This window comes from Chiloscyllium punctatum, chromosome 49 (assembly GCF_047496795.1).
Source record: "Chiloscyllium punctatum isolate Juve2018m chromosome 49, sChiPun1.3, whole genome shotgun sequence".
Taxonomy (NCBI): domain Eukaryota; kingdom Metazoa; phylum Chordata; class Chondrichthyes; order Orectolobiformes; family Hemiscylliidae; genus Chiloscyllium; species Chiloscyllium punctatum.
In genome coordinates this window covers 58,918,889-58,944,538 of record NC_092787.1, presented here as the reverse complement: position 1 = coordinate 58,944,538, position 25,650 = coordinate 58,918,889, and the positions used below count along the sequence as shown (strand labels likewise).

General features: G+C 41.7%; 1 protein-coding gene across 1 annotated transcript in view; it reads left to right on the top strand.

The window, feature by feature from the left end:
• Nucleotides 1-25,650, top strand: part of niban2a (niban apoptosis regulator 2a) — a 194,888-nt gene that overhangs the window by 133,611 nt on the left and 35,627 nt on the right. Inside the window, exon 6 of the mRNA XM_072565549.1 lies at nucleotides 14,162-14,277. Coding sequence (XP_072421650.1) covers nucleotides 14,162-14,277 — 116 coding nt within the window. The remainder of the gene's footprint in view (nucleotides 1-14,161; nucleotides 14,278-25,650) is intronic.

The following is a 25,650-nucleotide window of genomic DNA, read 5'->3' as shown; positions in this document are numbered from 1 at the left end:
TAAACTAGGCGAAGCCACGTATAGTGTTGATATCCTGGCAGAGCTCTAGCTCTGAAGTTGGAACCAGCTACAACATAAAACCACAGTGCTGGGCAACAGACACTTGGAACAGGACAGATGTTAACAGAGAGACCCTGCAGTTTAAGAGATTAGGATCTTTGCATAGAGAAGAATAAGTAATGCAACATGAAGTGCAGGGTGGCACATTTTGAGAAGATTATCATTGCTCTGGTTCTTATGACTTGGAGGTGCCGGTGTTGAAATGGGATGGACAAAGTTAAAAATCACAGCACCAGGTTATAGTCCAACAGGTTTATTTGGAAGCCCTCGATTTCTGAGCACTACTCTTTCATCAGGTGGTTGTAATTTTTAGCTCTGGTTCTTGCCATCATTGTCTACAATTAGATAACAGTACAAGGCTGTAAAGTGCATGTCTTCTGCCAGAGTCAATTTAAAAAAAAGCATGGTTTATATACCTCAACTATTTATATGCTGCAGTGAGACTAAATTACAGGACAGGAGCTGGATAATGGAAGATAGTTAAATTGAAGACTTTCTAAACAAGGGTTTTGTGTAGTCCATGCAGGGCCAAAAGCATTTGTAACTAAGTCAGGCTCGAAACATTTCAGACAAGCTTGCATCAACTTTCCAGAGCATTTTCCACTGCAGTAGTTGTAATGAGGTCAGCCAGCTGGACCTCGGAACAATTAAATTCCCTACAGTGTGGAAACGGGCCCTTCGGCCCAACCAGACCACACTGACCTTCCAAAGAGTAACCCACCCAGACCCATTTCTCTCTGACTAATGCACCTAACCTATGGGCAATTTAGCATGGACAATCCACCTGACCTGCACATCTTTGGACTATGGGAGGAAACCAGAGCACCCAAAGGAAACCCACGCAGACACGGAGAGAACGTGCAAACTCCACACAGACAGTCACCTGAGGCTGGAATTGAACTTGGGACCTGGATGCTGTGAGGCAGCAGTGCTAACTACTGAGCCAACATGCCACCCATCTGGTTCAATCAGGGAGCTTCTGAGGATTAAAAGGGGAGCGTCTGAGATATTGACACTGTGTAGCTGGGTCTGAAGAGGCAGTACTAAAGTCAAGGTCTAGTCATGTGTAAATAAACGGTGACTTGATGGGATACCAGCCTCAGTGCAGCTATTTCTCTCACTTCATATAATTCAGGTGTGTGTAAACAGGTTTAGGAAGACCATTCCAGTGCTGAAGGTCCATGCAGCTGAAGTCATAGTCACCAATGGGCCAACAATAGTCGGGATGCTGCTGAGGCCAGAATTTGAGGATTGCAGATATGGAGGGCAGGACCAGTTGAGGTTTTGAAAACAGATGAGAATTTTTAAGTCAGTGTTGCTCAGCCAAGAGTCAGTATAGATTAGCAAATACAGGTGTGATGGGTAAAGGCACCCAATGCAGTTTGGGATGTAGGCTGCAGAGTTTTGAATGAGCTAAAGTAGAGGTTGAATATGGGGAGACCATCGGGAGTGTGGAGTATCTGAAGGTGGAAAAGGCATGTTTGATGGTTTCAGCAGCTAAGCTGAGGTAGTCGGGTGATACCAAGATGAAAATGATTGTTGTAGTTATGTAATTGAAAGCTCTCACAAATGTTTGCACAGAGCTCTTTTTGCTTTTTAACATGAGCATTCCTCTTGGACGAGCAATTCTTCTGAAACTAGAGCTACAACCTGTTGTTCAGGGACATTTTTGGTCAGTCACTTGTCCTGGATGGTGTTGACTTTGTTTTGTTGGAGTTGCATTCATCCAGGTTTGTGGGGAGTATTGCATCAAGCTAGCTAATAGTGCTGGACAGGCTTGGGGAGTCAGAGAGGGAGTATGGAAATAGGGAGATGTAGGATGTCAGTGCCTCTCCATAGGAATCTTAGCTTCTGACCTTGTCACCACAGTGTTTAGATGAAGGGCTCATGTCTGCTCCTCGGATGCTGCCTGACCTGCTATGCTTTATTATCACTCTCGTCAGTGTATGGATTGTCCAGTTCAGTTTCTGCGCAGTGGAAGCCCCCATATTGTTCGTGCAGAATCCGTTGGTTGTAATGTCATTGAATGTCAAGTGGAGGTGGTTAGATCCCCACATTGGGGATGATTGCCCAGCACTGAGCAAGAATGTTACTTGACACTTACTAGCCCATGCTGATTGCCTGGGTCTTGTGTATGTACATCTCTGTAACTGGGATCCCTTATATAGCGTTGTGAGCAATTCTTGTCTCTGTATTATAAAAAAGGATATTGAGTTATTAAAGATGGGGGAAGAGTTACTGGAGTGTAACTTTCAGGAAGGATTGAAGAGGTCTGATTCAAAAATCATAAAGAGAAAACAGAGCAATAACAGATAAAGGGCTTTAAGATTATATAAATGTCTCTGATTGGAGAAGATGAGGAAAGTGACTGGGGGCTGGTGAGAAAGTTCACACCCCTGCCCAATGTCCCAGGTCACCAGCTGTATTCCACCCTGGAACAATTTTTTCTGGAAATGTATGAGGAGGGATGTAGAGCTGCAGAGCTTTATGCCTGGAAATGGCAAGTAGCCATTAACTAATGATCCATCGTTAGGTGACTGGAATTTTTCCCATCAGCCTCCAGGTTGCCATGGATGGTTGGGGAGACAGTGGAAGAGATGAGGACAGTGCCAATCGGTAGATCTCTAGCAGCAGACAAAAACCATCAGCACCCAAAACAGGCTGAGAAATGGGGTCTGGTTTTAGCAGCAGCTGCATACTTCCCAGTTTGGGTAGCCCTGCAGTAATGGTGGATCCACTGCAAAGGCCTTTGTGCATTATAGGCTTCCAAAATGTTGAGCGAGATTGTCTCAGTCTTGGGGCACCCTCTCATTCACTTACCTGAGAGAACATCCTGCTGCTGTGTTTGAGTTGGCAAGTCTTCTATTGGCTCCCCAATGCCTACTGTTTTTGAAATGTACTAATCAAACATAATTAGGGCATAGAGCACCTAAGGGTCACTGTATCAAATATCAAAAATCAAAATTGCATGGAATCTACACATTTACCTGTTGGACATGTAAGTTCACTAATCTACCCACTGTCACGAATTGACCAGTCTGAGGATAATCACCTTAATCACCAGTGAATGACTGCTTCCCCCGCATTCCCAACCAGTGCAAGTTTTTGAGTCTCATTTTGATCTCCAGTGAAAACTCTGCTCATCGTTTCCACTTCGAAACCTGAAACCAGAGCTAGTATATTTGTGACAGTCATTGATATATCCAGTGTGGAATTGAGAAGATGTGTCTGTCCCCAAACAGAAGTTGATAAAGTGTGGAGCTGGACAAAGCACAGCAAGTAAAGTAGCATCAGAAGAGCAGGAGAGTTGACGTTTCAGGCAGGACCTTTCGTCCTGATGAAGGTGCTTGACCTGCTGTTCTCTTTTCAGCTCCACAATTAATCATCTCTAACTTTCCAGCATCTGCAGTCCTTACTATCCCCAAAGAGTGTAGCTATCACTGCTAATAGTTGATATTAATGTTACTGACACATTCAAGGGAAGCTATCCAGCCTTGAGAGGGGACTAGGATGCATTCATGGGGTCAGATATTGGAGGCATATACTCAGCACAAAGCCAACCTGAGAGCTGAGTGGCCTGTTTTTGCGTTGTAAACGCTATAGTACATAATTAAAGCAAATGAGGGTCTCAATGGCCATGTGTAATTATGGGAGTAGAGCAAAGATCCTCTGACATTGTTGAATCATGGCAATGGAAGACATCTGCCTCTTGGTTTTATTGGTGGTGCTTGATGTTTAAGCAGATTTTTAAAAAATTTCAAAACACTGACAATAAGCTGCACAGAACCTTTCACTGCAAGCTTCAGTTGGTTTGGTTAATGCAGACAGTCTGTCAAGTGATTCAGGAAATTGACTGCCATGATGTTGATCTGGAAACATTCTAAATAGTGAAGTGGAGAGGAGCAAAGCTCACATTAAATGATTCGGATTGAAATATTTTTCAAACCACATGGGATGTTGAACATGCTTTCGCCAATGTCAAAATAGCTTTGACTGTTACCTATCTGTGTCGGGCATAGTTTGAGGCTTCCTCACTGAGTGGGAGTTCGTGAAGAAAGTAGGCTGCTTCAATCTTAAAATCTAGTTTGAGAGGCATTGAAATACAGATTTACAGCACAGAAGATGGCTTTTCATCCCACCGTCTCTGTGCTGGGTGAAAAGAACTTTCTGGTTTGTTTCTGCCTTCTCACAGTTGGTTTCTTGCCATCTAGATTGAGACTTGTGTGTATCTCAGAGTTATGAGGCTTTCTTCCTGTTTAGGCAGAGTGTTCCAAACCCCCTTTCGCCACCTGAGTGAAAAAATGCCTATCTCAAACCCCTCAAATCTTTTTGCCAGTTACTGTGTGTCTGCCCCTGGTTACTGACATCCCTTTGTTAATTAAAGTCCCACATATTCCCACTGTCTAGGCTCATCATTTTTGAACACTTCAATTATAATCTCCATTTGGCTGCCCCTGTTCCAAATTCATTAACACTGCCTGTCCAGTCTCTCCACATAGCTAAAATTCTCCATTCCTGGCAATATCCCAACCAACCTCTTCTGTGCTCCCTCTAGTGTGCTAGCATGCACCCTGCAATATCCAGAGATGTGCGGAGAATTGATTTTCTTTAAATGTGAAGACAGTTTCTTTCAAGGAAGTAATCCTGCTCCAGATGAAAGTTGTGATCAGCTGTATTTGCATATCTTGTACTTCATCCAGCTCTAACACGTTTTAATAATAGTGCCTAAATTTGAGACTTCAGTCCCTAGACTGGGAGAATATTTGCATTCAATCCAAAATGTATCTGTGAGCCTCATGAGGTAAGGCTTAATCCAATAGTTGCTTGTGATTGGTATAATTGTTCGTCTCACTGGTTGATGCATTTCGCAGGGACTGAAGCAAGTTTCATTTTGTTCAGAATGGCCTCTGTGGCTGTCAGCTAATAGGACGGTGCCAAAGAACCCGGATCTGTACAACAGCCTCCACAGGTTCAATGGCCAGTAGGGGAAGATGCTCGATTCTTCTTGGAATGCTGCCTATCCTGACCTCAAAGACCAAACTGCACTTCCTACAGGTCAAAGAGACTTTCAAGGGTTGGGAGTGGAAGGAAAGTGCTATTTTAGATTTTTTTGCAGCAATGTAAATTTATAATCAAGTTTATATCTTCTCACCAAGCAAGTAATCATTGGACATGACATTCCATTCCCTGGGGCTCAACTCACTAACTGTTTTATTTTGGGTGTGATATGGCTCCAATATTTGCTTTCGCCCTGATCTGGTCAAGCACCAAGGGAAGAAAACTAGAATAGCTGATCTCAACGATTGCCCTTTCTCAGCCTTGGTTTCTAGCTGAGTTTTTTTTTAAGGCAATTTTTCTGAGAAATGTCAAGTGATTCATATTTCTAGGATTCTTCACTTTTCAGCTGTTAGACTATGTCCAAGGTTCTGATAGGCATGCAGTGCAAAAGTTTGTTGTGTCAGGCATTCCATAAACTCTATTTTTTTTAAATCATTCCCTTTTGGATTAAGTAATTTTTGGTACAAATGTTCTTGTATTTGAGTGCAGATTTAATTTGGAAGGAAAAGATTTTCATAAGGTCACTGTCCTGAAAGGAGCTAGTGTGTACAGTACACATGGTAATGGAATTTTAACTTGGTCTTTCTGAGTATTACAAACTACTCAAATGGATCATTTTCTTTGTATTTCATGGGAAGAGAATGTGGAGCAAAGTGGGGAATGGGTGTTGGTGCTAATCAGCTAATTATGTCTCTTGGCACTAGTTCGTCAACCTGAATTGATTCTGATCTTAATTTCTTGCTTTTATTTCCCTATGCTAATGTATTCCTTTTCTAGTACTTCACCAATTCCCTTCTCATTTATGTTACTGTTTTTGTGTAGTTCCAAGTTCAAAGCAAATTGTCATAAAAGTTTCTTTGTTTCAATCACAGTAGGGGGAATTGTCCTCCAACTTCTCCCTTGTAATGATAATTCTTACAGGCTGCTTTCTTTGCCAGGTTAACAATCAACATCTGCATATCACCTTATCACTGTTCATACCCTTTTACAGTGACTGTTCGAATTCTAGTTTCTCCATTTCTGCTGGAAGAGGTTACAAGTTTGGAAGTATAGCATGTCTGGAACATGAGATCCTTGGCCTCATGGACTCTGTCACACAGCTCCACACAATCTTTTACATTGCTTTCAGTATAGGCATGTTGTGCTAAATCTCTCTTTCTCTATTGTTTCATTTTGCTTTTCTTCATTACTTCATTTTCCTGACCGGTCGCCCACATTCTGCATTACATCAACTTGAAGTCATCCAGTATGCTTACGCTGTCTTAATTCATAGCCATGTCTTGACGTGAAAGTTCCTCCTTGTTTCTTCCCATCTTTCCAAGTCCTTGTGCTTGCCTATATCTGCTCTTCTACTCACACAGTCCTCCAAGATATCCATGCTCGACTGATCTGATTTCTTTTGCATTCCCAGTTGTAATTGCTTCACTGTTGGTGCTATGCTTTCAACTGTATGGATCCCAACATTTGGAATTCCATCCCTATCTATCTAGGTTGCTTTCCTCCTTTTTAAGAAACTTTTTAAAAACTTACTACTTTGACTCAGCTTTTGGTCAACTGACCTAATATCTCCTCCTGTGGTTTATAATGTCCTTTGCAGTACTTTGCCAGGACATTTCGTGACGTTAAAGGTGCTAAACAATTGCAGGTTAGTGGTTTGATTTTGGGGAATTTTTGCTGTATGCTTTCTGCCTTCCAGCCTGAAGCCTATTTGTGTGTGTGTGCAGTATACAGTATAAGATCTGCTCTGCCATCAAGCCAAAATGGCATTCTACGTAACTCCTAAGTCAATTTTGTGATATATGCATTTCAGTGCGAGTATGATATTGAATAGATATGCTGGATGGCCCAAAGACCTGAGGAGTGACCTGATAGAGGTTTAGAAAATCATGAAGGGCATGAACGGGATAGGGGAGTCCAAAACTCCAAAGGCATAGGTTTAAGGTGAGAGGAGAAAGATTTAAAAGGTTCTGGGAGACAACTTTTTCACAGAAGATGATGCATGTCTGGAATAGGCTGCCATATGAGATAATAGAGGCTGGTACAATTACAACATTTGGAAAGGTAAATGAATAGGGAGGGTTTAGAGGGATATGGGTGAAAATACTGGCAGATGGGACTAGATCAGTTTAGGATATCTGGCCTCGTGGATGAGTTGGGCCAAAGGGTCTGTTTCTGAGCTAAAACTCTGACTCTATAAACTGGGGGGTTGTATCAAATGGCATAAACCTTGTGTTAAGTCAAAGCAAATTGAATTAATTTGGCTTTGTGACAGGCAAGATGCTGACCACACCCAATGAATACGTGCTTACAAAACTCCAAATGATGTATGATTTTGTTTTTCGGGCAACATTTGCTAAATCACACTTGTACTAGAATTACGCTGATGACCAATTTAAGATTGCCAGTCTGACATGCAGTGTGATGCATTGTGCTTAAAGGAAGCCAAATAAGTGAATGCATGGGGTCCTGTTATGTTCAGACAGATAGAACACACACACTGTACTGCTCCTGTTTCAACTGATCAAAATTGGTGACAGCCATTCTATAGTCAAGCCATTACCCGAAAGAATAAACTGATCAGACAACTTGCTTGGTTGAAATCTAACCAAAGCTATGCAGTGAACTGTCAATCACGGTCTGACTGATGCATTCTCCATGGTAATTCCTCTACCAATCACTTGCCAACCAGTCAACGTGTAGTATAAAAATGTTGTTTTACTTAACTTTAATATTCTTGTGAATTATCAGTACAAGGTGAAAAGATTCAACAGTTTTTTTGGAAATAATCAATGTCAATTGCCAGCAGTATTGTGTATTCATTGATTCATTGACACAAGCCAGAGAAATAATTACATTGTGTCTTATCAAATTTCAGAGTTGCATTGAACATGGAACCCCAAAGGGGAGAGGATATTCTTTTGAGGCATTATCTATATTTGCATACAGTAAAGTTGCAGTAGTATTTCCTTGGCATCTGCTGTCCTTTAGAAAAGCCTGACCATACAGGACATGAGTCATGCCAGATGCTGTCTATCTGCCTTCCCATGCAAGTGTTTCCGAAGGATGACCGTGCATGAGTTATAGTTTAATCTGCACTTGCGTTGATATGTAACCACTTCCATGTGTTTCATTTTTCTATGATTTCTTACTTGTGGGTAATGGTTCATAACTCCTGACTTAACTAAATTGCCCTATTTCCCTTTGTAATCCTTCTGCATGATTTATTCTTTCCAACTTGTACACTGTCCTTTTTCTCTTCACATGATTATAAGGCTTCCTGTCAGCTATTCATAGGTGGGGTGAGGCTCCAGCATATGCCTTTCAGAGGAGCTTCTGAGCATCTTGTTGAGACTCGGTAAATTGGAAGGAGAGAAAGGCAGAAGGAGAGGTGATGTGGGGGAAGTCTGGCTTCTGATGGACAGAACCTAATGACATCCTAGCTACTGGCTGTAATATGCCTCACTTTCTTTATTTGAGGTCTACAACAGGAGATGTCCATGAGATTGTTTGAACATCCATCGTTTCATCCTTCCTATACCTTAGGCTGAAAATTCAGTCATATGATGGGCTGAAGGGCCTATTTCTGTCTAATTCAACCAACAAACATCAAACTACACTCATCCCATTTACCTGTACTTAGTCCATAGCCTACAATGCCCTGGCCCATGTAGATGCTTCTTAGCTGATGCAAGAGTACCTGCCTCCACTCCCCTTTTCAGACAGCACATTGCATATTTCTACTCCCATCTAGGTGAAAAATACTTCCACTGACCTACATTAAGCCACTTCCTCCTCAACTAACTTATGCCCTCTGGGTTTAGACACATCTGCAAGGAGAAAAGATTCTCACAATCTATCCTGTCTGTGCCTCATAATTTTGTAAACCTCATTCAGATACCCCCACAACATCCTTTTGCTCCAAGGAAAACAAACCCAACCCATCCAGTCATCTTGTGAAACTTTTAAAATGTCAGTATACTAGATTTAAACATGTATGTGTAATCTTCATATAAGAATGTGTGGAATCTTGTGCAGAACAGATAAGAAAAGGAGGATTGGATGTGGTTTGGACTGAGTGTCTTCATTATAGCTCAGTCAATTTAATTCTTAAAATTAGGGAGTACCAGAAAGATGTACCTGGTACGGAACCCTTTTTCACCTCTTAGCAGAAGAGGCCAAATGGACACTCAATATAAATTTGGAAATTGTAAAGGGAGAAGGAAATCAGTTCTTTCATGCACACAGCAGCTCACCCTGAAATGACATCAGCTTTTGAAAGCATGGGTAACATCACAAAGTTGTGGTACTTACTGTCCAAACAGTGTAGAAAATGTGAGAACTTGTGTATTTGAACACAAGGAAGTTTTTGGATGGTATGCTAAGTCTTGATTACTGGGAATTAAACTCTACGTTCTTGAACGTTCCATGTTATAAATGCGGAGCCTCATTCATTTAAAACGGCACAAAGCTTGGTTAATTTTAATTTTTGTCCTCATCATCTCTTCCCCATGAATCCCATCTTTCTTTTCTTAACTGTTTTCCTTTCTGGACATTATCTTACCTTGAATTAAATACCCCTATTTATACGTTGGAGTTTAGATCCTGCTGCTTAATAATTTTTCAATGTGACAACCTGTCGATTTGTACATACGAATGATTAATTCCGATCTCTGTAAAGAAATGGAATGTATAAGGAATACATGTAACTAGCACAACATGTTGGCTCTATTTGTGAAAAAAAAAGTAAACAACCTAGCCAAATCACAACAATACTCAAGAGATTTTGTTTTGCAGTTCAGTGAACAGTTGCCATTTTGGAGGATCCTGACTTTTGGAAACTTTCCAAAGCTGTGCTTTTAAAGCAGATGTTTCTGACTTACATAAAGATTTCTGACATCATCTTTACTATAATCAAGAACCAAAGCGGTTTAAAATTTGCTGTATATTTCTTATCAATACACAGTTGCTGATCAAGTTTGAAAGTCCTGATGGAACAGTTTGAGTAATGTCATTACAGCTACAAATAACTGATTGCCAACAGAAACAATTTAGTATTAAATTCCCCTGATGGTTTATACTTGTAAATGGATTGGAATTTGGAAGCTATCATGAGGACCACAAGCTTATTGCCCTTGTTTTTAATTGAGCGGCTTTCAAACTTCCTCCCATCTTTGCAAATGTGTATTTACTACGCATTCCCAAGCTAGTGTCACTGGCACAGGATAATTATTTCCCCCTCTACATGTTGTCAGTATGAGAAAGGCAGGCTTGCATTTATATAGCACCTTTCATGACCCTTGGCTGTAACATTCTTTGAGTTACAATGAGGTTTATTTAAAATCAAGTGTAGAACATGGCAGTCAACGTCTATGCAGCAAGGTTTCTCAAACAGCAATACAATGACTAGCAATCCTTTTGATTCTTGATTGAGGACCAGATGTTGACAAGGGCACACAGGAGAATACCCCTGCTCCTCTTTTTGTTTTATTAAAAAGAAAGTACCATCGGATCTTTTATGCCCATCTGACCGGGGAGTGGACCTTCGTTTAATGATTCATGTGATAGATGTGATCTTGGTCTGTATAGTGTGATCAGTAATTCAGAAATGTTTATGAAAATTGTACCCAAGTCCCTGGAATGAAACTTTAAGTCCGAACCTGCTGGCTGAGTCAAAAGTGCCACTATGGAGCTGAGGTTCATACATTGCAGACTTAATTTGGCTTTGACTAAAGCGAATTGATTGTCCAAATTCAGAAACCGTTTCAGCATCTCTCAAAGATAGCAAGTGAAGAAGTTAAACAGTCTCTCTGCTATCATCAATTGTTTTCCTTGATTTGTAAGTAACTTTGTTTTTCTTAATCTGCATTGAATGGACATTGCTTGATGGGTTATACATAGCAGTTGAACAGTGAGAGTTCGGAGGATTGCGTAAAAGGTGTTCAACCCCACTAGCTGATCTCTTTGCATTTTTTTGTTCCTTGGAGGATAAGCTGTTTTCTTTATTTAAAAAAAGGGTATTATTGACAAAGTGTGACACAGTGCACAATAAACAGAAGGCTCTCTAAAGGCTTGATAATTTAGAGTACTGAAGTTCTTATTTGATATCTTATGCCTTAAGCATAAGATCATGAGTACAGTTGCTTTCAGGCAAAATGTTTCAAAGCTGAACGTCATTAATTTCTCCCTTTTTTAATTAATTGGGTTTGGTCACAAAATTGTAAACGCTAACTGTTTCTTATATATGTACCAGTTGTTATGCTTCTGTGAAAATCCTCTTTGTGTAAAGATTTTTTGAGAGTCCAAAAACTTGAGATGTTTGATGTCAGCATCATGAACAAAGTAAACCCTTATTCCAATCTAATCCCCTTTGCTGTCACTGGTGCATCCTTTTATAATTCCCTCTGCAGTTATAAATACTGTGTTTAATGTGGTTTATGCTGATCCCATGACTTTGAGAAACCTTGTGATTTTGTTTTCTTTGGGAGAATAAGACTGTGTGGGGGTGTCATTTAATGGGGGTGAAGAACACTGTTGAAAAAGTTCACTATTTTACTACATTGCTGACCTTTTTTTGCAATTGACCTGAAGCTTCATTCTACTCTGCACCAACAATGTGTTCTAAGCCAAAACTCCTGAAGATCAGCATCTATTACGCCCTTTTACCTTGTGTTTCTTTTTGGAACTTCTCTAGGATGGTTGTTTGGAATTAATTGAACTGTTATGCTGTAAACCTACGTCATTGCAACCGAGGTTAGGATAGCTTGAGATCCTGCAACCAGCAAAAGGAACAAACTTTTATATTCATTGACTGCTCAAAAAAGAAGTTGGCCTAACCACTTCCAGGACAGTTACAGTGCCAATATGGAAAATTGCCCGGGTATGACGTCTCCACAAACAAGACCAATCCAACCCAGTCGATTACCACCCCAGAGGACTACACCTCAATCATTAGTAAAATAATGGAAGTGCGGTCAAGCGACCTGTGCTCAGCAATAACCTGCTCACTAAAGTTCAGTTTGGGTTACGCTCAGGCCACTCGGCCGAACTATCTTCAGTTGCTTCATCAATGCCCTTCCCTCCATCATAAGGTCAAAAGTGGGGATGGTTGCTGATTTGGTGCTGAACATTGCACTTTCACAACTCCTGGGATATTGAAGTAGTCAATGTTTGAATGCAACAAGATCTGGAAAATATCCAGGCTTGGGCTGAAAACTGGCAAGTGATATTCACAACACACAAAAATGCCTGGCTATCACCATCTCCAATAAGAGACCATCCAACCACTGCCCTTGCGATTCGATGTGTTGCAATCACTGAATCCCCCTCTATCAACAAGCTTGGGGGTTGACTCAGAAACTCAATTGGACTCACCATATGAACAGATTGGCTACAAGAGTAGGTCAGAGGCTAGGAATCCTGCGAATAACTCGCCTTCTAACTCCCAAAGCTTGTCCGTTTAAAGGCCCAAGTCAGGATTGTGATGGAATACTTCCTTCTTGCCTGGATGGGTGCTGCCCCAGCAACACTCAAGCAGTGTGACACCATCCAGGATAAAGCAGTCACTTGATTGACACTGCATCCACTCTCTCCACTACTACCACTGGTGGGTGGCATGGTGGCACAGTGGTTAACACTGCTGCCTCACAGCGCCGGAGACCCGGGTTCAATTCACGCCTCGGGCAACTGCCTGTGTGGAGTTTGCACGTTCTCCCCGTGTCTGCGTGGGTTTCCTCCAGGTGCTCTGGTTTCCTCCCACAGTCCCAAAGATGTGCAAGTCAGGTGAATTGGCCATGCGAAATTGCCCGGAGTGTTAGGTGAGAGATAAATGTAGGGGTTTGGGTGGGTTGCACTTCGGCAGGTCAGTGTGGACTTGTTGGGCCGAAGGGCCTGTTTCCACACTGTAATGTAATCTAATGTAATGTAATCTAATCACCACCCCCACCACTACTCAATATACACTGCTGCTGCTGCTACCTACAAGATGTCCAACAGAAATTCACTGAAGATGCTTAGGTATTACCTTCTAAACCCATGACCACTTTCATCTAGTAGGTCTAGGGTAGCAGCACCACCTGTAAGTTCCCTTCCAAGCCACTCACCATCCTGAGCCGTAAGTGTATAGTTGTCCTTCACTCTTGTTGCATCAAATTCCTGGAATTACCTCCGAAGGACATTGTAGGTTTACATGCAGCACGTGAACAGTTTAAGAAGGCAGCTCCTCACCACCATCTCAAAAGCAAATGCCAGATTGACCAGCAATGCCCAAAACGAAAATCTCCACTCTCTTGACCAAATATCCTTTTCCTCTGAGCCCCCTCACTCCAGGCAAACTAAAATCTCAGCACACTACCTGCTGTTGGAAATGGAAGACAACAAGGAAGACCAAAACATTCTTCAGAAAGGCATTTAATAGAATGATAATCAGGTTTTTTTTGGTTCACATTAAAATTATGTTGCAATGTTTTGAGAGGATGAAGGGCCTGTGGTAGGTATTCTATGATTCTAAACTAGGATCAGACACTTGATGGCAGAAAGATGCTGATGAACGGGATGAGCTAAATACTGTCAGTATATATATCCTTTGCATGTAGAAGTGCAGCAACATTGTGGATTTTATGGAAAAGGCCTTTTTTTTGAGTCAATGCAAGTATTTCACTGGAAGTTGTCAGTGAGAGTAAAGGTTATGCACAATCTAATTGACAATTGTTGGCATCTGCAATGCTAATTATTACTGAGTGAGGCATAGGCATTCCATTGTTTAAGGGAAAATGAAATAAACACTTGAAGCTGAGAAAGGTGTGGAGAATGTGAAGGGAGGGCAAACTAGTGGGAATAGGTTTGGAAAGCGCAAGTAAAAGGTGAGCAATATATGACTTACAGCCTCCTTTTGTAAACCTCTGCTCTTCACCCCCCTCTTCCCCATGACTCAATCAATTGGTCAGCCATATATCAATCATGCAGCAATATAAACCATTTAAAATTGTGTGAAACCTGAGTTGTTCAATGTAATATTTTAATATGTAAGCATTTTGTTGTATTACAGGATTGCCTGAGGATTGCAAAGTAGAGACTCCAGCCTTCTCAGATGCTGTCCGATTGTACCGTCAGTCAAAAGATCAGTATGGCACATGGGACATGCTGTGTGGTAATCAAGCACAGGTAAGCTATCTCACTTATAATGGGGAGAAGGTGAGGACTGCAGATGCTGGAGATCAGAGTTGTGTGTAGTGCTGGAAAAGTGCAGCAGGTCAGGCAGCATTTTTGATGGCTTGGTGATGGGAAGTGAGGTCATAGTCAAGGGGGCAGTAGGAGGCCTTATGCCTGAAACGTTGATTCTCCTGCTCCTTGGATGCTGCCTGACTTGCTGTGCTTTTCCAGCACCCCACACTCTCGACTATATCTCACTTATAATGTGATGTCAAATCCTAATTGTGCTTGCATTCTGTAATACATTAAACGCTACCTCCCTTCTGCCAGATAGTTTATTCAGGCTTCAACTTCTTTTCTACGTTGCCACTGAAAATAAAGTGCCAGTAGCCCCATCAAAGATACCAGTCACATCAGTGTGTGAAAGATATTCCACTCATTCTCTTCCACACTTCATTCCCACTGACTGATTCAGGACATGAAGTGGTTTACGTAATTTGGTAGAGTGTCACATCTTAATGGGGCTGCTAATTAACAGCAGCCAATGCAAATCCAAATATACAGCTGTCTCCATTTCTAGCCTGGAAACTACTTTAGAAAACAACTCCAAACTAATGCTGTCCTCTCCATTTTCTTTGTGGATATGAAGTACAGGCCTGTAGTTGATACCAGCTATCTCAGTTTCACCAATGCCAACACTGTTTATGATGATCACATTATTAAATCCCAAGCATTTGAAGGACTTGGGGTGTGTTTGACAAGTGCAAGTGAGATTGGCGGTCTGTGTCAGCAGGGTCAGTGAGATAATGACTGAAGCTAGTCCGTTATAGTGACCTGACTAATTGGAAGTACTTCCCAGGGGTTCAGATGACATGTCATCTGAATCTTCCAAAGCAGATCCTCTTCTCTGTCTCTAAGATTATAATTGCAAGAATTTAGGAATTGAAGGATGTGGTGTCATGGTCTTTGGAGTGGTGTAGTGTCGTTACAGATGAAAGCATTTGCATTGTAATGTATTAAAACCAAACAACAATATAACAGAATCAAACATGATCACTGTCAATGGCCTTAAACCCACCAAAGCAAGGTGACTTCATAGTTTGTAGAAGGTATTGATCTTTGTAGTGGCCTTTGGAACAATATATGGGGAGAATACTTTCAATTACTGTTTGCAGTCATTTTACAAGACTAGACTGTTCTTGTGTACATGTGGCACCTCTTCTTTCACCCCTCATGTGAGCCCCTAATCCCGAAGGATGTGGATGCAGTTATTTCCTTTTGCTTCTCTACATGTTAGATTTATACCAGCAGCTGTAAATTCATCAGCACGAGTAAATTCAAACTAATGGTTGTGGTTGAACAGGCTTATTGCACTGTGGAGCGTGATGATGATTACTGTTGTTCTACTTGAGCCAGCACCATTTTACTCTGGTACAGAATTAGCAGTTTGCTAACTCACAGTGGAGCCCACAGCTAGTTTTGTTGTTCCATGCTTTTTTTTAATGTTTGACCATGTGACACTGTGTGTCGTGAGAGAATGGATATATTGGTCCTATGATATGAAATTAGTGATCCACAGGTTTAGATGGCTCATGTCTGCTCCAGGACCATGCCTGAAACAAAGGGGTACTTTGTCACCTTTTTGAAACAGGAAATGAGAAAACTGAAGGGATCATCTGGCTCATTGAAGACCTATTTCCCTATAAAGTTTTTGTGTGAAAATATTGTTCACGGTTGCATTATTTCATCCTCTGGTCTGCATTAGTCGTCATTGTATTAGAACTGTTCAGCTTGTGTGTTGTGACAGTGATACTATCATTATTGCAGTTGGGTTACCCTTTTTGTAATAGGCGCTTATCACAGGAATAATAGAATATCGATTTGGTTCAATCTGTTTCTAGAAGAGCTTTGTATTCTTTAAACGATTCCCAGGATGAGCAAAATTGAATTCAAGTAGGGGAAAGTGAGGACTGCAGATGTTGGAGATTAGAGTCAAGATTACACTGGCATTGGAAAAGCACCGCAGGTCAGGCAACATCTGAGGATCAGGAAAATCGATGTTTCAAGCAAAAGCCCTTCATCAGGAATCGAATTTCTGCTCCTCGGATGCTGCCTGACCTACTGTGCTTTTCCAGTGCCACTCTAATCTTGACCGTAATCAAATTCAAGTCTGTATACACTTATTTTGTTGAAACATAGCGTCACTACACCTACTTTCAAATCCATGTGTGTGTACTTCCCATTACCACACTTCTAACCTATAACCATTCTGAGTAAGATCACCAGACTCTTACCCAGGTGGAGCGTATTTCACTGTGGCCTATCAAACAATCCGAATTAAACCCAAGGCCCAGAGAACAAACAAATGTAATAATACACTCCTACACAGTTCTTCAATTCAAGAGACAAAACTTGAATTTTGTTTTCTATCAAAAGCTGTTGTCCATGTCTTAAAACTTGGAGGAGCCGGTGTTGGACTAGGATGGGCAAAGTTAAAAAGCACACAACAACCACCTGATGAAGGAGCAATGCTTCCAAATAAACCTGTTGGACTGTAACCTGGTGAAGTGTGATTTTTAAGACCAGTTTGGAAAATAAAGCTGAAATAAAAAGCTGAATATCCAAGATGTACTTTTGGAGTAGCCATGTGAAGTGAATCTCTTAGAAGAGGGCTCACAGTGAATGAGCTGAGAATCTCTGATGAGCTTGAGATACATTTGGAGCTTTAATCAGTGATGAACTTAAAATGCCATCTTCCTTCTAGCTTACAATATCGAATTATATAAATGCAAGGCATAGGTCGGTATCAGATGGTGGAGGTGAGGACATCCTGCCTCAGAAAAATTAACTAATTCTCCTGTACATTATTTGAAATATTTTATTGTTTCTTCATATAAAGAAAATTTTACAGTTTTATGTGGGGCTCCCCTTATCTCCTCTAATAATCCTAAAGTTTTTTTTAATACCCTAACAGCACTTCTGCCAAAAGAATGGGACTTCCTTGCCTGTGGACCTTTGCACAGTTGTCAAAGGTGTTTTGAAGAATTAGAAGATAGCTATTGTATTATGTCCCACCATCCCGAATCCTGGAAGATACATGCTTAGGAAATCATCACTGTTTAAAGTGTAAAGATCTCGTACTCCATCTTAGTATCACTTGAAAGCAAACTGCTCTTAACTTAATACTATTTCAGACACACAGATGATTGATAATGAAATGTTTTATATAATAATTAGCTATAATAAACAGTTGTTAGATTCTTCAATATTCAATCTCTCCAATCCAGTTTACAATGTTATAAGGAGAAAATATTATCATTGCTGCATCAGATAAAACATCTTGCTGGAGTCACACTCATGGCGCAGGCAATTGCTGTCTAAAAGAAAGGCCAGTACCTTAGTGGTAGATATTGGATAAACTGGTTGAAGAGCATTTTTGATCTAGTGTCTTGTTCAAAATTGCTGAAATTACATATACAATTAAAACTAAATGCTACGAAATGATACTTCAAGGACTGCAATCTCCCCTCCCCAGTGATCAACATTCCCTCCATTTCCCACACCTCTGCCCTCAAACCCCATCCCCCAACCACAATAAGGATAGAATCCACCCCACTAATCTCTAAACCAGCCCATCATCCTCCCCCAGTTTCACCTATAGTCAGACCCTGTCACCAAACAAATATTTCCCTCTCCACCACAATCTGTGTTCTGTAGGGACCGTTCGCTTTGTGACTCCCTCATTAGGTCCATACTCTTCACCAACCCCCTCTCCAGACCTGACACCTTCCCCTGCCACCACAAAAGGTGCCAAACCTGTGCGCACACACGTCTCCCCTCACCTTTGTCCAAGGCCCCAAAGGATCATTCCAAAACTGGCAGAGGTTCACTTGCATATCCTCGAACCTCGTTTACTACATTGCTGCTCTTGATGTGGTCTCCTCTACGTCAGAGAGACTGAGCGTAAACTCGCGGAATGGTTCAAGGAACATCTGTGGTCCATACACACCAACCAACCCCATCATCATGTGACCATCCATTTCAATGTCCCCACCATCTCCCCCCAATAACATATCTATTCTGGGCCTAGACCACCTAAACCAGGCCACCCACAAACTGGAGGAGGAACACCTCATCTTCAGCCTCAGGAGCCTACAACCACACAGCCTCAACATTGAAATCGCCAGTTTCTAAATCTCCCCTCCCCTGACCCTGTCCCAAATCCAACCCTCCCTCTAGACTTGACCTACGTGTCTGTCGTCTTTCCCACCTGTCCACTGACCTATCACTACCATCTCCTACCTGCATCCATCTATCGCCAACCCACCTCTTTTCCCCAAGCTCCCCCCTCCCCCTTTATTTCTCAGCCCCCTTCCCCCTCTCTCGTCGTGATGATGGGACCTACCCAAAGCGTTGACTCTCCTGCTCCTCAGATGCTGCCTGACCTGCCGTGCTTTTTTCCAGTGCCACACTTTATTGACTACTGAAGCACAGTGCCTATTCCTCTTATTGAAAGCAAACACTATAGGCTGCTGACCTTTATTTCTTAAAAAGGCACAGTTAAATGATCCTAAAGCAAAGCTGCAGACCTCCTATAGAAATAATTACAGCCTAAGAGCACTTAATAATATCCAGACATCAGTCTGTTCTGAAATTGTGTTCACCAAATCGGGCAAAACAATAAATGCTAGAGATGTCGTCATTACAACCTATTAAATATTTGCACCACTGACAGGCAGAAACCTGCTATTACATGCCTGTAAAGTTGATTAACTTCTGATGAAGAGTCTTCTGACTCAGAGTCATAGAGATGTACAGCATGGAAACAGACCCTTCGGTCCAACCCGTCCATGCAGACCAGATGTCCCAACCCAATCTAGTCCCACCTGCCAGCACCCGGCCCATATCCCTCCAAACCCTTCCTGTTCATATATCCATCCAAACGCCTCTTAAATGTTGCAATTGTACTAGCCTCCACCACTTCCTCTGGCAGCTCATTCCATACCTGTACCACCCTCTGTGTGAAAAGGTTGCCCCTTAGGTCTCTTTTATATATTTCCCCTCTCACCCTAAAACTATGCCCTCTAGTTCTGGACTCCCCCCACTCCAGGGAAAAGACTTTGTCTATTTATCCTATCCATGCCCCTCATGATTCTGTAAACCTCTATAAGGTCACCTTTCAGCCTCCGATGCTCCAGGGAAAACAGCCCCAGCCTGTTCAGCCTCTCCCTATAGCTCAAATCCTCAAACCCTGGCAACATCCTTGTAAATCTTTTCTGAACCCTTTCAAGTTTCACAACAACTTTCTGATAGGAAGGAGAGCAGGATTGCATGCAATATTCCAACAGTGGCCTAACCAATGTCCTGTACAGCCGCAATATGACCTCCCAACTCCTGTACTCAATACTCTGACCGATAAAGGAAACATACCAAATGCCTCCTTCACTATCTTATCTACCTGCGACTCCACTTTCCACTCAAAATGTTAACTCTGCTTTTTGCCCCAAAGATACTGCCAGACGTGTGGGATTTTGACAGCAAGTTCTGTTTTAGTTCCTGTAAGAACTTTGTTAGGAAAGCAGGAGTTTTAAAAGGATTGAGGCCAGTTGAGTAGTAGTCTTGAAGGGAATAATGCCATTGTAGTGGCAGTTTTTAATTACAGACACACAGTCAGGGGTGGACAAGGCAAAATATTTAAGGCGGAATCATAGATAACAGAAACATGCGCATTGTGGCGTGTGCGTTTAGTGACACAATCGTTGAATTATAGCTGTTCAAACCATGTATGCAGTTCTATTGTACAGATCAAGCAATAACTAATCCTGAGAAACGAAGTGGAGAAACTTTGCTTGCCAATAATGATGGCAGGGGTCAGTGCTTCACAGAAGTACCCCATCTAGTCTTTCTGTAGGTAATTGCAAAGATTCCAAAAACATCTGCTAAACTCAGACCACCCCAAAAAAAAACTTGAAGATGGACATATTCCAACTTCTATCATGAAGAGAATGAACAGTTGGTTGGAAGATGCCACAATAAAGCAAATGAATGTGATTTTGTTTTCTGAAGAGGAGCTGTCTGACAGGCTGGTTAAGTTAGTAATTGCCTCGCATCAGTTAATGTATTTAGAGTGGATCTTTTTGGGCTTGAAAAAAGATGTTCCTAATAGCCAACTTCTGCACCTTTGTTGAATGGCTATTGGCTTTGAGAAAATTAAGGTTCATGTCAGTTCAAGAAGGCAGCTCACCACCACCTCCAAGGTAACTAGGGGTTCACTGTCCCAGTCAATGATGCCCATCTCCCAGGGGTGAATAAATTAAAACAAATGCAAACATATCAGTGTAGTTCAGAGTGGATCAAGCAAAAGACAAATTTCAGAAGCTGGCCAAGCTTTCCATATTGTTAATCTCACATAAAATGTCAATGATCTATGGTGATCAGAAGCTTTTCCAACGATTAATATCCTGTAAAAGACAGTGACCACTCAATCCTAAAATCAACAGAGGACATAAGATTATCACTATGCATCTTAAAGACATGTACCTCAGCAAGTGGTACTAGCTAGGAGAACATGGCATGCAATGGATCAATGTTTTTGTGCGTTGGCAGAATCACACTGCAGTGTCAATATAGAAGCTCACCTTGGCTTCTATCCCTTACAGATGCCAACGATCCAGAACCAACCAATGTGCACAAGTCTCGACATAGTCACAATTCATGAAAATCGTACCACACACCCACCGCATCACCCTGGCCTTTTTACTTAGTGGTCTGAGATCTTTGGGAACAATTTGCCCTAAAGTTGTGCAGAAGATTGCAGACTTTAGAGTATAAATTATACACTGCACAAACAGAGTTTATGATCCTTTTTGTCCAAAGCTCTCTGAGGGAGAAGGTGGAATTTTGCCACATAACCAAATTCTATTACTCTAAAGGCCTACTACCCAAGTTGATATTGTGCATAGTCTTCTCTGTAGACATTCTTCTCAAAGTCAGCTAGGTGATACAAGACGACAAAAAAAATCCCTGTGTATTGTGAAGAAGTTCAAAATTCCTAAAGTTCAGTGATGCCAAACCTCTCTGGAGTGATGAATACTTACAAAGATTAATTTGTGCAGCAAAAAAAGTTCTTGCCAAAACAAATCTGCTTTCAGAGAATGAAATTAATCCATGTTAAAATCTGAACAAGAGGCCTTTCTTCAGGCTAATCTCAAGAGGAATATTTGCATTTTAGCACAGGGGAGAAAGTTAGAGTTAAAGCTCAGTGCACCCACTCCATTTGTAATGAGCTTTTGTGCTGAGCATGATGTGATAATGTATGAAGGGGTGAATGGTTCCCCCTTTGGTACAAAGCATCAAGGCACTGACATGCCCCCCCCCCCACCTCCCTAGATTGGCTGCGATGGGCTGGATATGTCGTCAGCATGATCGCCATGAGACTCCCCAAGCAGGTTCTCTACTCCCAGCCCCGAAAAGGCAGGTTAGCCCCAGCTGCATAGAGGATACCCTCGAGGTCTCGCATGAGAAGTGTGACATTCCCATAGACACTGGGAATCACTGGCCCAAGACTGTCCAAAATGGAGGAGCAGCATCTGGGAAGGTGTAGAGCACCTAGAGACTTACCGTTGGGGGGAGAAAAGCAGAAACCAAGTGGAAGGAGCGTGCTGCCACACCAACATCCCGCCCACCCTGTTCCCATGGCCATGTTTTGCCCCAGGTGTAATGGAGCTTGAAGTAGCTGCTTTGATCAGTACAGCCATCTGCAGCCTCACCCTGATCTGCAAGGGATCACCAATGATAAGATGTTGTTATTCTATTGAGGTACAAGGGGTGTGGCACATGCAAATGATATGATGTGTCAGGTGTGTTTATGCCAGCCTTTTCACCCAACCAAGGCACTAGACTTGTGTGTCATCTTTGCAAGATACCAAATGGATGACTAGTGGTATCTCACTGGGAGTGGAGGATGGCAGTCATTTAGGCTGGGTAGTCAGCTAGAACAATTGTTGCTTGAACAAATTTAGAAAATTAACCAACAGGGTCCCTGGAATGCATTTGTAAAGAAGCAAAAAGACTGCTTTGACTTCTCTTCTAGTGAAGAGTTCCTGGATCCTGGCAGACATTGCGCTCATTGTGAATGTGGGTATTGACTGCTGATTGGGACCGTTATTAGTAATCACTTGGCATTGCTTTATAGGGTACAGATGTGGTTGTACTTTCAAGAGCCACAGTACAAGTTTGTGTCCTTTTGACTTTTTGGGAAGTTAACTGTAAAGCTCTCTGCAGAAATTTAACATAGTTATATGCCACATCTCCTAAACATTGAACCTATGACCATGTGTTTCAATGGAATAAAACCAAAGCTTCTCTTGTTTCCATGAAGATTTTAAGAATATTGTACTTGGATCTAGACAGGAGGGCTAATGCTCACCAAGAAATATTAAGACTTGTTCTCGTGACTGGGATGGCACGGTGGCTCAGTGGTTACCAATGCTGCCTCAGTGCCAGGGATCTGGATTTGATTCCAGCTTCAGGTTGCTGTCTATGTGGAGTTTGCAAGTTCTCCCCGTGTCTGCATGGATTTCGTCCAAGTGTCTGATTTCCAAAGATGTGTAGATTAGATGGATTGGCCACAAGAATTGTGGGGTTACAGGGATGGTCTAGAATGGGATAGTCTCTCATGGTTTGGTGTCAATTCAATGGGCCAAATGGTTTCCTATGCACTGTAAGGATTCTACAATTCAAGGTTCAGATGCTAATTGGCTTTCTCTTAGCGGTTTGCAAGGTATAAGATAAAACCTATGCACTTATTTAAATTCAACATTTTTCAATTTGTTGATCTGACATTTTTTTCGAAAGAAAATGGGACCAGTTTTATTTGGAGACAGTTGCACTAATGCTTATTGAGCCATGAGTTGACCAGTCTGTCATTTGTACTATTGGTAACTCTTGTTGCTTCTATAACTTGGCTGAAGAGCCATGTGCATCAGTAATCCTGACAGTCTGCTCAGGGTCTGGATCTGCATAATGAATTGACACTCTAAACTTTTCATGATTGCTATTTATATACAAAGAAAGAAATTCACATGCGGTGGAAGTGGTCATGAATTAAGTAGAAGCCCTAATGCTATGATAAATGGAAATTCAGCTATTCTGCAACTTTTCTGTTTTCTGATAAAGTCTCCTCTCTATTCTGGGTTTAAGTTGTGAATTATGATGCAGTCTTAAAAGGACAGACAGTATTTGGCTACTGTGTGATGCTGGAAAAGCGTAGCAGGTCAGGCAGCATCAGAAGAGCAGGAGTATTGACGTTTTGGGCATAAGCCTTTCATCTCCAGCATCTGCAGGCCCCACTTTTTCCTAGTATTTGGCTACTGGTGACTTTTTCTGAGCAGTGAAGCCAGGTGACTCTTTCCACTGCAAGGTTTGTGGTTTCAGATATTTGATGGGTGTAGTCAGAGGTCATGCGAAATGATGTTTTTTTTTTGTTCCACTGCCTGAGGTGCTTTAACCTCAACAGCTAAAGAAATCCTGTGAATTTCTATTTCCATGCAGCGAAGTTGTTCAATTTATGGTGCATACTTTGCCGCTGTGAAGCTAGGCTGTAAGATGTCTTTCCTTCCTTTCCCTGCAAAAGTGTTGTCATATGACATGTTAGTTTGAGATGCTGTAAAGTATCAAGTCCTCAGCAGTAATGTAAATGGAGAGCTAAAAATCTGTCTCTTTTATGGAGCAGTGGATTATGTCCATATGTTTCTGAATATGCCCAGGTATAATGGAGTGTCCATTAAATGTATTCACTTACTTTTCCCAGTAACATTATATCCTCACAAAGCATACTTGGTGTAATTCAGAATACTGAGAGGGTGATGGATCACATTCTGTACTTTTTAAACTTTGTCAGCTTTTGGTATCAAGCCAACTATTATCTTTTTGTTACATTCAAATTGAATTAAGGTTGGATATTTTCCACATCCTCCTCCTCCCTTTCCCAAAGTTTCTGTTCATGATTGCCTGCCATGTTTTCTCCAAAGAACTAAGCCACAGCTGAAATTTCGGCAAAAGCTTTATAAAGAAAGAGAAATTATACCATCGATCCCCTAGTGTTTCTTGACCTTCTGATAACATGGCCCCTTTCCGGACCTCCCTGCCATTCTCCTGAAGCTAACAACAGTAAAGTAATAATAAAAACAAATTGCTGGAGGTCTGGCAGCATCTGTCAAGGGAAAGAATGGAGTTAATGTTTCGAGTGCAGTGACCTTCCTTCAGAACTGATTGTAACGAGGAAAATGTTGGTATATGCTGAAGATGGGGTGGGGGAGAGAGAAATAGGTGGAAATGGAGCCCAGAAAGCGAGAACCGCGGTTGCGCAGACAAAAGAATGGATTCGGGTGAGCCTGGGAGAAAGAACCGTTGCTAATAGGAGACCATGAGTGGGTGGAAATGGCTTGACTGTAATGAAAGCAGCCCATGTGCTGACGAGGCTTGGTGTGTAGGAGAAGATGCTCAGGCCCTCAAATTATTGAACTTAAAATTGAATCCTGAAGATCACGGGGTCCCCAAGCGGAAGATGAGATGCTGTTCTTCCAACTTGCACTGAGCGCTGCTGGAGCACTGCAGCAAGCCCGAGACACAAGTGTTGGTCAGAGAATGTACTGTGTTGAAGTGGCAGGCAACAGGAAGCTCAGGATAGTTTTTGCAGACAGAATGTTGGTGTTCCACAAAGTGGGGAAACAAAGCAAGACACCTAATTTCTGGTCACAAAAACAACCCTAAGTTTCTGATGCTGTGCTCAGTCCAATTTGAAGAACAGTATCTCATTTTCTACTTGGATTCTGAAGACTGTAGTGTGCCCAATAGTTAGTGAATAATTTGAGGGCCTGAGTACTCTCTCAATCACCAGACCCTATCATTACATGGGCTATTGTCATCACATGGGCTACTGTCATCACAGCCAACTCAATTTTATCTGCTAATGGTCCCCATCAGCAGCATTCCTTTTTCCCAGGCTCCCCTTATCCATTTTTCGTCTGTCAGTCTCACTTGTGCCCTGCTGATATGCCCTCTTTCCTCGCTACAATCAGTTCTGCACTTAGAAAGTTCCATCTGCTTTCTCTCCACAGATATCGTCAGACCTGCTTCGTTTCTCCAGCATTTTCTGTTTTTGTTTGAGGTTTTCAGCATCCACAATTGTTTGTTTCCTTTTAATACAGTAATAATAATTGGCCGTTAACTTCAGTTTGTCCCCAATTGTACTTTCAACTTTAGTGCTGAGTGGTCTTTTAAACAAGTTTTAGTTTATTGGCTGAACAATGAAATTGAGCACCAAGTTACGAATTCATCAAGAACCATGATAGGGGCAATGAGTATTTAAACTTATTTTAGATT